The sequence below is a fragment of the Felis catus genome, chromosome C2 (genome assembly GCF_018350175.1).
Source record: "Felis catus isolate Fca126 chromosome C2, F.catus_Fca126_mat1.0, whole genome shotgun sequence".
NCBI classification, from domain to species: domain Eukaryota; kingdom Metazoa; phylum Chordata; class Mammalia; order Carnivora; family Felidae; genus Felis; species Felis catus.
This window is the reverse complement of record NC_058376.1, coordinates 146,399,030-146,412,938: the sequence shown is the minus strand read 5'-3', so window position 1 is coordinate 146,412,938 and position 13,909 is coordinate 146,399,030. Positions and strand designations below refer to the sequence as shown.

General features: G+C 43.2%; 1 protein-coding gene across 2 annotated transcripts in view; it reads left to right on the top strand.

The window, feature by feature from the left end:
* GADL1 (glutamate decarboxylase like 1) overlaps positions 1-13,909 on the top strand; it is a 170,934-nt gene that overhangs the window by 45,405 nt on the left and 111,620 nt on the right. Inside the window, exons 7-9 of one of the 2 annotated variants that reach the window (XM_003992189.5) lie at positions 5,482-5,561; positions 5,684-5,738; positions 10,502-10,618. In XM_003992189.5, the coding sequence (XP_003992238.2) occupies positions 5,482-5,561; positions 5,684-5,738; positions 10,502-10,618 (252 nt within the window). Of the gene's footprint in view, positions 1-5,481; positions 5,562-5,683; positions 5,739-9,143; positions 9,497-10,501; positions 10,619-13,909 lie in introns of those variants that run through there. The other variant, XM_045037730.1, reaches the window with a different exon arrangement.

The following is a 13,909-nucleotide window of genomic DNA, read 5'->3' as shown; positions in this document are numbered from 1 at the left end:
TTTGAGAAAAGGGAACATTCAATTTGAAAGTGCTATCTCTTTCTGTGAATCTCTCCTTCGAGTGTCTTATTTATTAGAACTTATCAGCTATGTCAGAAGACTCACGTCTCCTCGTAAAACTGATGGCTTTGAATGGCTAACACAAAGGCTTTTCAAGAGGATAGGGAGGTATTCAGAAACAGTGACCATCACGCGCATGCACACACACACACACACACGCGCGCGCGCTTTCGTGTTGCCACAATCCCCTATCTCCTTTTACTCTCCGCCAAAGTAGGAGGTCCGATTTTAAGTAAGTGCTTTGGCTTTGAGCTAAGGTGCCTGGATTCAATTCCTGTCTCCACTACTAACTATCAGAGTGACCTTGGTAAGTTGATTAACTCCTCCATGCCTCAGTCTCCTAATTTGTTAAAATAAGTATCAGTTAGCTGTTGTATGCACCGAATTATCCCAAAGTCCAGTGGTGTAGAACTATAGCTATCTCTCAGTGCTTATGAGCCTCGAGATAGGCCAGTTCTGCAGCTCTTGGCTGAGCTCTCTTATCTGTCTGCGGGCTGGCTGCCCAATGGCTGATCCAGGAGTGGGCTTGACAGGGACAACTCCAGTGAGTTCTCTCTGCTCCACGTGTCTCATCCTCCAGCAGGCTAGTCCAGGTGTGTTGTCACGACCAGGGTGCAGGTGAAAACAGCCTGGAAACCCACCAGGCCTCTTGAGTCTAGGCTCAGAACTGGCACATTTTCGTTGGTATAACTATGCGACGGGAAGGAACCCAGATCCGAGAAGTGGAAAAACAGACTCTGTCTCTTAAGGGGCCTCGATGCAAAGTCATCTGGCAAAGGGCATGAGTACGGGGAGAGGTGAACAATCTGGGGCCATCATAGCAAGCCAGCAGGCACAGGAGCTCAGCAGTCACAGATGAGTGGGGTGTTCCAGGGACCGAATGAGTTAATGCATGTGAAGTAGGATCTGTCACATCACAGATACACAGAGGTGCTAGATTTATTAGTAGGAGGAGAATTACCTAGCTACAGTGATGTGGGTAGAAGTACTACCCACAAGCTGAAGTACCGTCTTATCTGAAAGGGATTCTTATTTTCCTTTTCTCTTTTTGTGCGATTCCAGTGGGTGCCTCTGTCCATCCCACCACTGCCTCTTCCCCACATCCCTGGCCAGAAGAGTTTAGCTTCTGTTCCTTCTGTGATAATCCAAGGTCTCTTGTCCACCACACGAGGTGGGCAAAATCTATGAGTTCTCTGTTATTTCCGGCTGGGCTTTCCCGTATCTGTTATTTTCTTTGGAGAGCATGAGTTATTAGGGTAGGAGAACCCCCATGTTTTCCTCCGTCTCTGTCTAACCTTTGTTCTGATTGGTTCAGTGCAAAGTGGGCAGCAAGTGTGGGAAGTGTCTGGAAGGAATCATCTAATCTGAGATTCTTAACTCAGCCACCTGAGGCCCTTCTTCCCAAAACCTTCTTGCGGTGAAGCCAGTGAAGAATGTTTGGGAATATAGTCATCTGGGGGAAATACTTGGTTCTTTGGGATTATTATGGAGTAGACTTCCCCTCTCTGGGTTCCAAACTTCGGTATTTCCGTTGAAGGAAGCCAGCATACCGGAAATGCAAAGTCCACTCTGCCTTTGAATGGCCACTTCCACGCCTGTGAAGGCGGATTCAGTAGCGCCCCTGCTATCAGCTCACGGCTTTTACTCTTGCCTTCTTCATTCTTTGGTTTTACTAGAGGTCTTTTCTGGAATAATTGTTCTGGAAAAGGGGAAGGAATTCTACTGTGGAAGCCTAGAATAGAGATCATACCTGCAAGAGGTCAGTGACACAGGTGTAGCTAGCAGATTGGGAGTGAAAAGGTAGTGAAACCTCATGCAGCTGGGAAACCAGAACTAGTATGTTTTTAAAAATCTCTGGTGGAGCTATAGATGCAAAAAGAGGTAAGACATATGCCCTGGCTGACATGCCAGCAGAAGATGGAACCAGAAACCCAAGAACTAGGGCCACGTCTTAGTTTACTCCGGCTGCTGTAACGAAATATCATAGACCAGGTGGCTTCAACAACAGAGTTTATTGCTCACAGTTCTGGAGGCTGGGAAGGCCAAGATCAAGGTGGTGGTAGATTTAGTGTCTGGTGAGAGCCTGCTTCCTGGTTTGGGGACCATCGTGTGCTCACGTGGCCTTTCTTCAGCTTATGCTTGTGGACAGAGGGAGATGTCTCTGTCTTCTCTTCCTATGGGAGTCTCACGCTTGTGATTTCATCCAAACCTAATCCCATCACAGTGGGGGTTAGGGATTAAACACACGAATTTTGAGGGGACGCAAACACTCAGCTCACAACCACGTGAATTCTACAGGAAAACTCCATAGCTTTGAACACACCGTAGCTCCAAATGTGTATTTTCATTCCATCCATCCAGACCCTGCCTTGTTGTTCATTCCTTTCCCTGTTTCTGCCAGAGAGCCTGAAGTCATAGTACTGCATTATTTTAATTCATGTTTTGGTGATCACCTTCAAAGTAATCCATTAGTTAAAAAAAAACACAAGAATTAAAGAAGGCTGTGTTTCCTCAATGGTCTTAAACCCTGTGTTAGTCTTTTTGCTATACCTCTCTTGCTTCCTTTTAGGTGTTGGCCCTTGGCCCTGTGATTATTTTGATTATTTGATTATTTGTGAGTATAAACAATATTAGGTGGTCTTCTTTTTCCAGTTTTTACGAGGCCTTCAGGGTAACCACTCCATCTCTGTCTTGCACCATCGGATGTAGATTATAGGCACGCTCCGCTGAAGGTGTTTTTGCATACCGGAGGTTTTGACTGCAATCCAATTGTTGATGCGGACCTGGAACATCATAACAGAGACACCTGCACTGTCAGTGTATCCACAGCAGCCTCTGCAGGCTGAACAGGAACCAAAGAGAGGGGACATTTGGAGAAAAGTAACAAAGGTCATAAATCTATGGCTTGATTAGCAGTTAGATATGAATTCCCCTGAAGTTATAGAAATCATAGGTTTGGAATTCAAGTCATCGTGGGAATCGGCATAAAGCAGCGATCACTGTCTGCTACTAAAAAGTGAGGGGAGGAAAGAAACTCTCCCCTCCCAGCCCAGCCAGCCGTTGGCCTAGCTCCTCTCTGGCAGGATGGAGACTGGGATGGGGTGAGAGAGGCCAGGTGCGCTTCTCAGGGTCATGCCTCCTCACCACCTCATTCACTGCCCTCTCCGTGGCCCTTCTCTCTAGGCAAGTGTGACCTGAGTTTGAATGTTATTTCAGGTGTTCTCCACGGGCCAGCAGGTGCTTCCTACGACGTCAGGCTGGGTTCCGACCCTGCTTTAGGAATTGAGCCAGCTGTGTGCTCTTGGAGAAGTCCTTGTACGACATCCCTCTCCCTCATTCCCCAACACATGACCTGCACAGACCCCACCGCCTGGAGCTCATTTGAGCATCGGATTAGTCAGCACCAGGAGGGAGTCCCATTGTCCGGAACACCATCTATGGGAGGGGAAAGCGGTGCTTCACCGAGAAGCCCAAGGTCACAGAAAAAATCCTTTCTGGAATCAGAAAGGAAAACGTCAGTGCAATCCTGTCTTTCATGTAGACACTTGCTGTTTTATCTTGATAGAAATAAAAGCCCACTGAGACTTTTGTGTCTTCTATAGGACGAATGAAACCTGAGGGCAGATTGGGTCTTAGAATGGCTGACTGCCTTCTTTTGCCGGAGTTGGGAGCAGCCGCCATTTGTTTCTAAATGCAGCCGTTACTTCTGAACTCCAACCTTCTAGGTTTTTCCTTTCCTTGAAACTACTAAGCACGTCTAAAGCATTGCCTTCCTTTTTTTCCCCCCTTCCAGGGCTCTTTGCTTCCTCTGATGCTTTTAGATGTTTAGACTTCAGTTTCGCAGACATTTTTTTTTTTAATCTGTCCCTATCCATCTGAGATTGACATTGGACTATACTTTGCCCCGAAGTACCTAAAGATAGCTCCACTGAAGCTATTCTTGCTCTGATTACCGGTTTTTTACTCAGCAGATCCAATACTTTGGGACATTTTGCTATTTCTTAGGCCAAAGCAATGGGATTTTCCTTATTGGCAGATGTCCGTGGGATAGGCTACACTTTATTATTACGAGATCAATAATTGTTTGGTTGCCAGAGCCCAAGTCTCTGGTGAGAAATAATTCACCTTGGCTGTGTCACCTTAGCTGTGGTGGGCTGATGTAGCAAGTAGAGAATTAATTACATTTTCATATACATTATTACTCCTCAATATGCATATGTTCTTGTAACAATTTGAAATGAATGCATCCTACAGGCACTTGGCTGTGTCCTATTTGATACTTGGAAATTAATTATTTAGGCTGGTTTCATTTTTCCTGATGGTGTTACTTCTGCATTTATTTTTACAGAGTTAAAAAAAAAGAGCTTCCAATAAAACTCTCTTGACAAAGGAAGAAAAAAATTACCACATTTGAGGGAATATATCAAGTTAAGTGTGAAGGCATGACTACTCTTTTAATGTATTCATACCTACAAATTAAATTACTAAGGGTTTTTGGTACAATAATGTCCTTTCGCACCTTCATTTTTTCTGGCATGAGACAGAATTAATTGACCACCTGTCCACACTAATGTATAAAGAGTGACATCTCCAATGTTTGAATGCTAATTATTTTATAGGCTTTATGTAGTAGGAAAAAAAGTCCCAACAATCTAAAGCAAATACTACCATTTCCAGTAGGAAATAGGTCAGACTTAATATTAGAGCCACATTTGAGCCTCATTCACACCAGGGCTGCAGAAAGTAGTGTGTCCAGAAATTACTATTACTTTTGTTATTGTGGTTTTAGCCGCATTCCTGAATGCCTAATTTTGATCTTACGTTTGATACTGAGCCAGATTCGTCAAGTGTCTGATCTGCAGTTTATAAGCCATTGTTTGCTTTTGAGAACAATTAAATTCTGCTGTGGTTTGTGATTGTAGTTATCGAAGCAGAGTCTTGCTCCCTCCTTGGAGGGTTTTGAGTCAGCAGTGGACTAGATTCTTTTTCCATTAATGTTGAGTCTTATTATAGCGTCAAGAGAAACTTCTCTCGATGTTATGGAAAAACAACAGCCTCCAGTGACCAAGTCTGTTCCATATGTCAGGTTCTGTGTTAAGCCCTTTACATGTATTTATTTCTATGAAAAACAAATGAATTCGCATTGACACACCCACTTTAAATTAGCAAACTGAGGCTTGGGGAGTGTACATTATTTTCTCAAGATTCCATAGCTGTAACTGGAATTAAATCCTAGTTTCTCTGATCCCAACCAAAGTCGATGTTTTCAACCACTATATTAAGTGACTACTTTCTTTTTTTCTTTTATGGAATCATGTTCCAAGGATTGGGCTCAGCCATATGACTTGAGATAATAGGCAATCGTTTTTTCGTGCTGTGTATTCATGTTTTCCTTTTTCTCCCTTGTCCCTTTTAATTTAGTGTCATTACTCTATGAAGAAAGCAGCCTCCTTTCTTGGGATTGGTACAGAGAATGTTTGCTTTGTGGAAACAGATGGAAGGTAATGGGGACAGGATCCGGAAGCCTGGTGGGCGGAGGGGGAATTCATACTTTTTAAAAAAGCAGTGCCAATGTCTGTTCACTACTAAACATAACTGAACATCTCAAATCTGTGTCTCTTAGAGGTAAAATGATACCTGAGGAACTGGAGAAGCAAATCTGGCAAGCCAGAAAAGAGGTGAGAGGGGAGAAAAAGAGGGAAGGAGAACGTAGGCATGTGTCTGGATACAAAGGAGAGAATTGAGGCAGCCGGACCCGTTTCTGTGTGTGGGAGAGAGAAGAGAGCTGGTTCTGGATAGCACTAAAATAGGGAAACTCATTTACAGATGTTCTATTTCCAGGTGCTTGGCTGTCCATGTTCTGTGCAGCTTCTCAGATGTTCTCATTCCCAGGTGGCTGGAGCCTATTAAAACACTGACATCACCGTATTCTGGATTCTTGCCTCGAATTAGCCTTTAAAGAAGAGCCCCGCCTCTCCAGCAGGACCCCTGTAGCCACTCTCCTACCTAACTACTGCCTGAGAATTCTATAGGCCAGACCAGTTGTCTCTGGGTTGCAGTCAATGATTTTGATTTCTTGAGCAATCTGCCCTCCCAGGTTGCTTCCACGCAAAGCCCATGGCATACCCATCACCTTATTTGGGGTATGGGCCTAGTATTTCAGCTCTGGCAGAATGTCCTCCCTTCCTTAGCTGCCAGAATATATTAAAGCTGACATACCCATTGCTGGGAAGGCAAGGCCTGGCCCCCTCACCTGCCATATTCCAGCCAAGGCTGGCCCTGACACCTGCTTTTTGGGGGCGTGGTTGTCTTGGTGGCCGCCATCTTGCTTCTTGGACCCAAAGCCTGCTGGGTTAGGTGCACCTGCTTCATTGCTTCCCTCCCATCCCAACACAGCTCTCGCTGCTCTTGGAGCTTCAGACTATTCCCCTGTGTTTCCAGTACGTAGCGACGGCATCAGGTTTGCAACTGCTGTAGCTGCTGAAAACCAGAAAGCCCAGCCTTGAGCTGGGATAGAAGGATCTCCTCATACGAGTTCACACTCTAAGAAGGATAGGCTCTTTATTTGTATTTTTTATTTTAATCCTTTTCTGTTATTTTACTCTTCATATTTTTAATTTTTCCTAAAAACCACCTTGTCACCAGAGCATACTTGCTCATTGCATTGGGGTTGAAATTCTGTACTTAAAAATTCTGCCTTTACTACAGGTGTACTGGCTTTAGTTGTGTGTCCTTAGATCTATATTTATCTTTTTTTTTTTTAACATTTTGATGACAAGTGGGCTTGATAGCTATCTGGTGAGACAGATTATCAGATTTCATTCACTTTCAGGTAAAATTCTATATGACAACCTGCTTGTTCTGCTGTGAGCCACAGATATTGTGTTCTAATTTTATCCTTTTCCCCCTAGTTTTATCTTTTTCTACATACGTTCCTATCAAAGAGAACTTTGTTTATGTCATTAGTGCTTGTCTGGGGGCGGGGGGGGCACAGAAGATCGATTGTGCTTTCCGTATGGTTCATAGAATTCCTTCCTTCCTCCTTCCCCACTCTCTTTTCACTCTTTCTTTCTTTCTTGAATTATAAACTTTTTATTATGGAAAATTTGAAATATATAAAACCTAATATAATGAGCCTCTCTATACCCATCATGCAACTTTGAAATTGTTAGCTTCTGCTCTGTTCTGTCTACACCCCACCCCCTTCCACTACCACTAGATTAGTTTGAAGCCAGTCTCACACATCGTATCATTTGATCTATAAATAGTTCAGTATATCTGTAAAAGGTATATACTCTCTCTTTATTAAAAAAGAACACACACACCATTACAAGAAATAATTTCTTAATATCATCAAATTTTCACTCTATATTAAAATTTCTCCTATTGCATTTTTTAAATAGTTGGCATGTTTGAATAAGGATTCAAAGTCCATATGTTGCATTTGGTTGATTCATCACACAAATCTTTTCTAATCTGTAGCTTACCCCTCCTCCTTTTTTCTCTCCCTGCAATTGATCTGTTGAAGAAACCAAGTTTTTTATCCTGTAGAGTTTTCCACATTGTGGTTTTTGTCGATCACATCAAGAATTTGAGAATCTAAGTGTTCCCTTCCCTATACAATCCATCTGTTCTCTATATTCCCTGTAACTTGACAGTGAGATTTTGAGAGTCAGTGAGACTTAGGTTGGAATTTTTACCAGGAAGGCTTCTTCACAGGTGGCGTTTTGTCCTTGAGTCGGGACACATCTCCTGTCTCTTTTTGTGCTGCCATTGATCCGTGGGTTCTGGTATTATTGGTCCATCAGTTACAGACGTCTGCTTCGGCTTCTCACCCCATGAATTTTGCTGCCATGGATGATCTCTGTCCACACCCATTATTTCCTTAGGTGATGTTCTAATTCATTCCCTTGTTCCTCCTTCATTTAATGGCAGGCTTACTACCATAAAGAAAACCTTCCCTCACTCCTGTTTGGTTCCAAGAGGAACCGTTGGCACAGTGAGGGCAGGATAAATGTTTTATTCTTTCTCCTTATTTACCGGTTTTCATATTAATGAGTTAGTTGCCTAGCATCCCCTAAAGATAGCCAAAGCGACTTTTCTTCTTTAATATCATGAAGGATGCATGCTCTAGCATATTTGATGGGTTTTATTCTGCTTCAGTCATTAGTACTTTCATTGTTCAAATTTTTGTTTGTTTCGACAATGAAAGTACATGAAAATTGACATATCCTGAAGTTGAGAACTTGAAAAGACGAGTTTTGAAAAAGTGAAAATCGCTTTAGGGACATTTAAAAGTAGGGCGATGGGGTGAGAGTGGGTATGTTTCCTCAGTTTTCTTTCAAGTTAGTTAAAACTTGAGTCTGGATTCACCGAGGACAAACCTTGTGTCTGTTCTGAGATAATACCTGGCGATTAGCTTCTTTTTCCAGTAGCTTCAGACCGTGCTCTTCTGTTTCAAGCTTTTAACTCGTGTTGCTACAGATGTGGGGCCAGCGCGTCAATTTTTTTTCTGCTGGGATTCAGTTCCCCGGCCCACCACAATCCATTAAAAATCTGTTGAGCAGTGACCTTTATTTGACGCCATTACAAAGATGCTGAAAACCACAGGAGCGTCAGAAGTTCTTATGAAAAGATCAAACTCGTATAACCACTGGATGTTCGAAAGTGCTTTTGTGTACGAGTGTTTTCAGTGACAAACTTTCGTAGGGAATACACCTCATCAGCAGCACGCAATCAACCCTGTTCCCACTGAATTTTCTCACTGATAGCTTGAGATATGAGAAAGGGGGTAAAAAATGGAAGGTTAAATCCAGATTGCAAAAGTTTAATTTCTGGGCCTGATATTTATAGCTAGATTGTTAAAAAGGTGAGGAAAACTCATTAATAGGCTATAATAGCCTGCAAAGGTATTTTTTCACAACTGTTCAGGGTGTCATAGGGTTTATAAGGAACAGTCCAAACATGAAAGGCACCTTAAGTGCTTTTAGGAAATTACTTTTTCTCTTAATGATTGATGTAAATCTGGTCTCATTTTATTTAGGTCACCGACATGATAAAGACGTAATCTGTTGGTAGTTGATCACAGGGAAGAATTCCTAAAGCCTATGGTTCCCCAGGGTCTCTATCCCCTACTGGCCCTGCTCTAACAGGTTTGGATGGACTGGATTCCGTGTGTCACCAGTGTCTCCCCAGATGGCAAATGGAGTCATTGTGTACCATCACTTTGTTTCCCGTGCATCTCAATTTAAAGAGGTGGACCAAGTGTCTTTGCTCTGCTTCTCTTTCCACTGAGAAGTAACGTCCTTCTGTCGAAGGTCAGCTAAATGGGAATGAGTCAGGTTCAGCCGGAACACCACCTGACATTAAATGGGACGTAAGAACAACTGAACTTCAAGATAAAACAGAGAAAACTAGGACTCCATCCTAAATGGAGGTAAAATTACTTTTATAGGCAGTGAACGTTCTTGTCACTTGTTCCTCAGGAGCTCTAGAATCTTCGGATTCTCCCTGCTTCCTCCACCCCTACTTCTGTCTGCAAATTTTCCCTCCCAAGTCACTTCCACAGTGAGCAGAGCCTCTTTGCTGACATACGGGGATGAATCTATGAGGTAGACAACCTCATGTGCTTCCCTCTATCTGGCTGCTCTGAAGTTCCTTATGGGGCCAGGGCATCTGGCTTGCTTGGCTACAATCGCCATTCATCTCTGCGTGTGTTCCCACAGTCTCCCTCCCCCACCCCATTTCCCTCGGGCACCTGTTCGCTCTACACGATATAGCCACGGGCTGTATGAAGAGGCATAATCACGGTAGGAGTGATGCAGGTTCTCTTTTCTGGCACTTTCTAATGGACTTCTCTGTGGGGCACCCATCTTGGCAAGTGTCTCCCAGTGAGGTTACTTTATCCCCTCGGATACCACTTTGTACCTGAGCACACACTCTTTGTTTTGTAGCTCTGCTTACTTTACAAAGCGACAGGCAGACAGGCCTCCACGGTTTGCCCCTGGAGCACCTTGTTTTCCAGTCGTCCTCCTGGTTATTTTGCGGAGGCGCAACAACGCGGGCACCCAGGCCCCAGTGACATGCCCCCAAAAGGAGTTAGCGATCGCACAGAACGCCAGCCTGCCACTGGGCAAAGCATCCTCACTTTCCATGTGGGAAATCTGAGAGCGTAAAATACTACGGAAAGAAAATGAGAATAAAAAGGGTTACGATGAGTATCAAGTTGGGACCAAGGACTCTTGCTGTCACAGCATTGTCCCAGTTTCCCTGACCTCTCTGAGATGAGGTTGCGGAGAAGTTGAAAAGCACGCTGCGGGAGTGGTCACCTCCGACGGGACCCCGTAGATCTCTGGATGTGTAACCATTCTGTTTACCAACCTGCTACAGGACAAACGTAGTGGTGATGGTGACAGTTCTTGTCTGTGGGTCCTCCTCACAGGGAGCAGCTCCGTTTCTCGTCTGTGCCACCTCTGGGACCACCGTGCTGGGAGCCTTTGATCCTCTGGATGAAATAGCGGACATCTGTGAGAGGCACGGCCTCTGGCTTCACGTGGATGTAAGTGCATTTGTCTGTACCCATTGGTTCAACTTCCTCGTCTGTTTGCCGCTGCGGTGGGATGTCTTTCATGTTCTCAGAAACTAGACGTGAGGTCCCAGCTACTTTCATTTGTGCATTTCTTTCTTTAAAAAAGTTTTTTTTAATGTTTATTTATTTTTGAGAGAGAGAGAGAGAGAGAGAGAGAGAGAGAGACAGAGTGTGAGCGGAGGAGCAGGGGGAGCAGAGAGAGAGAGAGGGAGACACAGAATCCGAAGCAGGCTCCAGGCTCTGAGCTGTCAGCCCAGAGCCCGACGCGGGGCTCGAACTCATGAACCGCGAGATCCTGACCTGAGCCGAAGTCGGACGCTTAACCGACTGAGGCCCCCAGGTGCCCCAAGTGTATATTTCTAAGTAGGGGAAATATATATGTCATTTTCCATAAGGTAATAAAGGAGAAGATGCCAAGACTTGGTGTAAATTTTGGTTTTGCTTTCCAGATTCTATTTTATTTCCTCTTCTCCCGTGAACCATTTCCTCTGGTCCCTTCAATCTAGTACTGTCATGATGCAGGTGTGGTATGAGGGGCACATTGAACTACAGAATCAAGAGACTTTGACTTTGGGTTCTAACTGGTCTCTTCTTCATTGTGACCTCCCCCGTTTGGGCTTTGGTTTCATTTATAAAGAGGGAGATAGCTGATGTGGTCTGTGAGGTATCTTCTAGCTCTAAAATGACATGATTCCAATCAGCCGGAAAATGCAAAACGCTGCATTACATAATTGCCTGCTATAATTACAGCGGGTTTTGTCTGGATCCCTCGTAGAGAATTATTTGAGAGGGACTGAGATAACTTGCATTCTTCATAATTTTCTAACTTAAAGAATGGACTTTTTTTTCCCCTAATTAATTTTGTAAGTCCTGGGGCTCTTCATAATACATTTTCCCTTAATTAAAGGTAACTCTTCAAATTCTACTAATCCAGGGTTAATCATTTGAATTCAGCCGGTTCTGAATGCTTGTCGAGCTTTTGGTTTTCCTTTTCTTTTTATAAAACGAGGAGTTAATTAGTTTGATTCAACCTAATAGAAGTGATGGTTGAACATACTGATGACACCATAGGGAGCTTTCTTCTGGCAAGTGAGTGATTCATATCCTCCTTAGCAGAAAAATAAAGAACGCTATTTTTGACTTTCTGAACGGAAGGTAACTAAGCATTTGGGGGATATACCTACACACAATTTTATAGTTGGTATGATTTTATGCTTTCAAAGTACAGTGCCTGTGCTACAGAGAGAATTTTTCAGCAGCTCAAGTCTTTCATTAAGCATACGCTAATATTTGGTAAAAGCAGCAGTAATGTAAATCTCGCTAGAGTCACCGGCTCTATTAGTATGCCGATGGCAACGCTTCAGGTAGATTATTTGTGACTTTAAATGGTATCGTCGCATTTGTCCTTGTTCACATTTCAGCTTTTATCTTATTGATTTTTATATACTTAGGAGCATAATAATACATCCCGTCCTAAAAGATAATATGAAGTGAGTACTTTGTGACTGTGGAAATGCGGGGGGAAAATCAAGTATATCAGCAGTTATACTTAAAAATTCCGTTCTCATAAAAGAAACATCAAATATGGATTATGTAGTTTAGGGAAAGCAGAGCAAGTACAGCAGTTTCTAAATTGGGAGTGAGATTAAAGACTTAAGAGAGGCTCAGAGAGAATTGTGATTTATAAGTATGAATGAAAACCTCCCTAGATTTTCAAAAAAAAGAAAAAAAGAAAAAAAAGAAGGTTGACATTTTTTAAGGAAACACTCTTATAAGAGTCTTTAAGCCACACAAATTATTTGATTTGCACCTAGTAGACATCTACTAGTATTAGACAAGTTGGACTACGGTTTATCTGACCTGTTAACGAGATTAGCTCCCACACTGACACAGTGTTCACTCATGCTTTAATATCCCAGGCTGGGAGTACCCTGGGTGGTCAGTGGGTTAAGCGTCCCACTCTTGGTTTCAGCTCAGGCTGTGATCTTGCGGGTCATGAGTTTAAGTCCTGCACCGGGCTCTGTGCTGACAGTGCAGAGCCTGCTTGGGATTCTCTCTTTCCCTCTCTCTCTGCCCCTTCCCCAGTATCACTGTTTTTTTCTCTCTCTCTCTCAAAATAAATAAATAAACTTTAAAAATATCACAGGCTGGATGTAATGGAATACTACATTATATCGTTATAATAATCATATTGAATCTGTTGATAAAATTTTATAAGGGGGGGGTGCCTGGTTAGCTCAGTCTGTTAAGCATCTGACTCTCAATTTCAACTAAGGTCGTGATCTCATGGTTTGTAGGATTGAGCCCCGCATCGAGCTCTGCACTGACAGCACGGTGCCTGCTTGGGATTCTCTCTCTCTCTCTCTCTCTCTCTCTCTCTCTTTCAAAATAAATAAGGTTTTAAAAAAAAACTGAAAAAGAACTGTAAAGAATTTTTGCATTTTTTAAATGTTTGTTTATTTTTGAGAGTGGGGGGAGGGGCAGAGAGAGGGGGGGGGACAGAATCTGAAGCAGGCTCCAGGCTCTGAGCTGTCAGCACAGAGCCTGACACGGGGCTTGAACTCACAAATGGTGAGATCATGACCTGAGCGGAGGTCAGATGCCCAACCAACTGAGCCACCCAGGTGCCCCTAAAACAATTTTTTTTAAATAAAGGAGCATGTAGCTGATCTTGAAGAAACTTCATATACCATGGATAGTTTATTAACTTTAAAGATAAAAATTACCAGTAATTTTTTAGATAAAAATTGCAGTAATTACTTTGGCCTGTCTGAAACTTTCTGTAAAATATTTTTTTAAACCCTAGAAAATACTAAAAACAGTCACCCACCCTCTTTCTTTTTAACAAATGTAATTATTGCCCTTCAGGGTGTTCTATACAACCTCCTGCCCTGCATAGATGACATATGTTGTTAATTCCAAGATCCACTTACTTTGTTTCCGTTTTAATGCGTCGGAAGTTGGTATGTTGATGTCATTTTTTCTTTTCTTTCCTGGTGGCACACAAAAGGTGGTGACTCTTACCTTTGGTAGTGCCTTACATTTGGTTAATTATAGTGTATTTTTACACAACTGCTTAAGGAAAACTTCCGTGTTTTGGCAGTTTGTATCTCTGGCACTATCCTTCCTCCAGGACGGCAAATGCTGCTGTACCCTCTGCCTCAGACTAGGAGAACCGTCTGGTCTGGCCCTTCTCTGAAGCAGAGGCCCTGGATACTGCATGATTTCCCATCCCAGCCAAGCGTGCTGGGGTGTCTTACC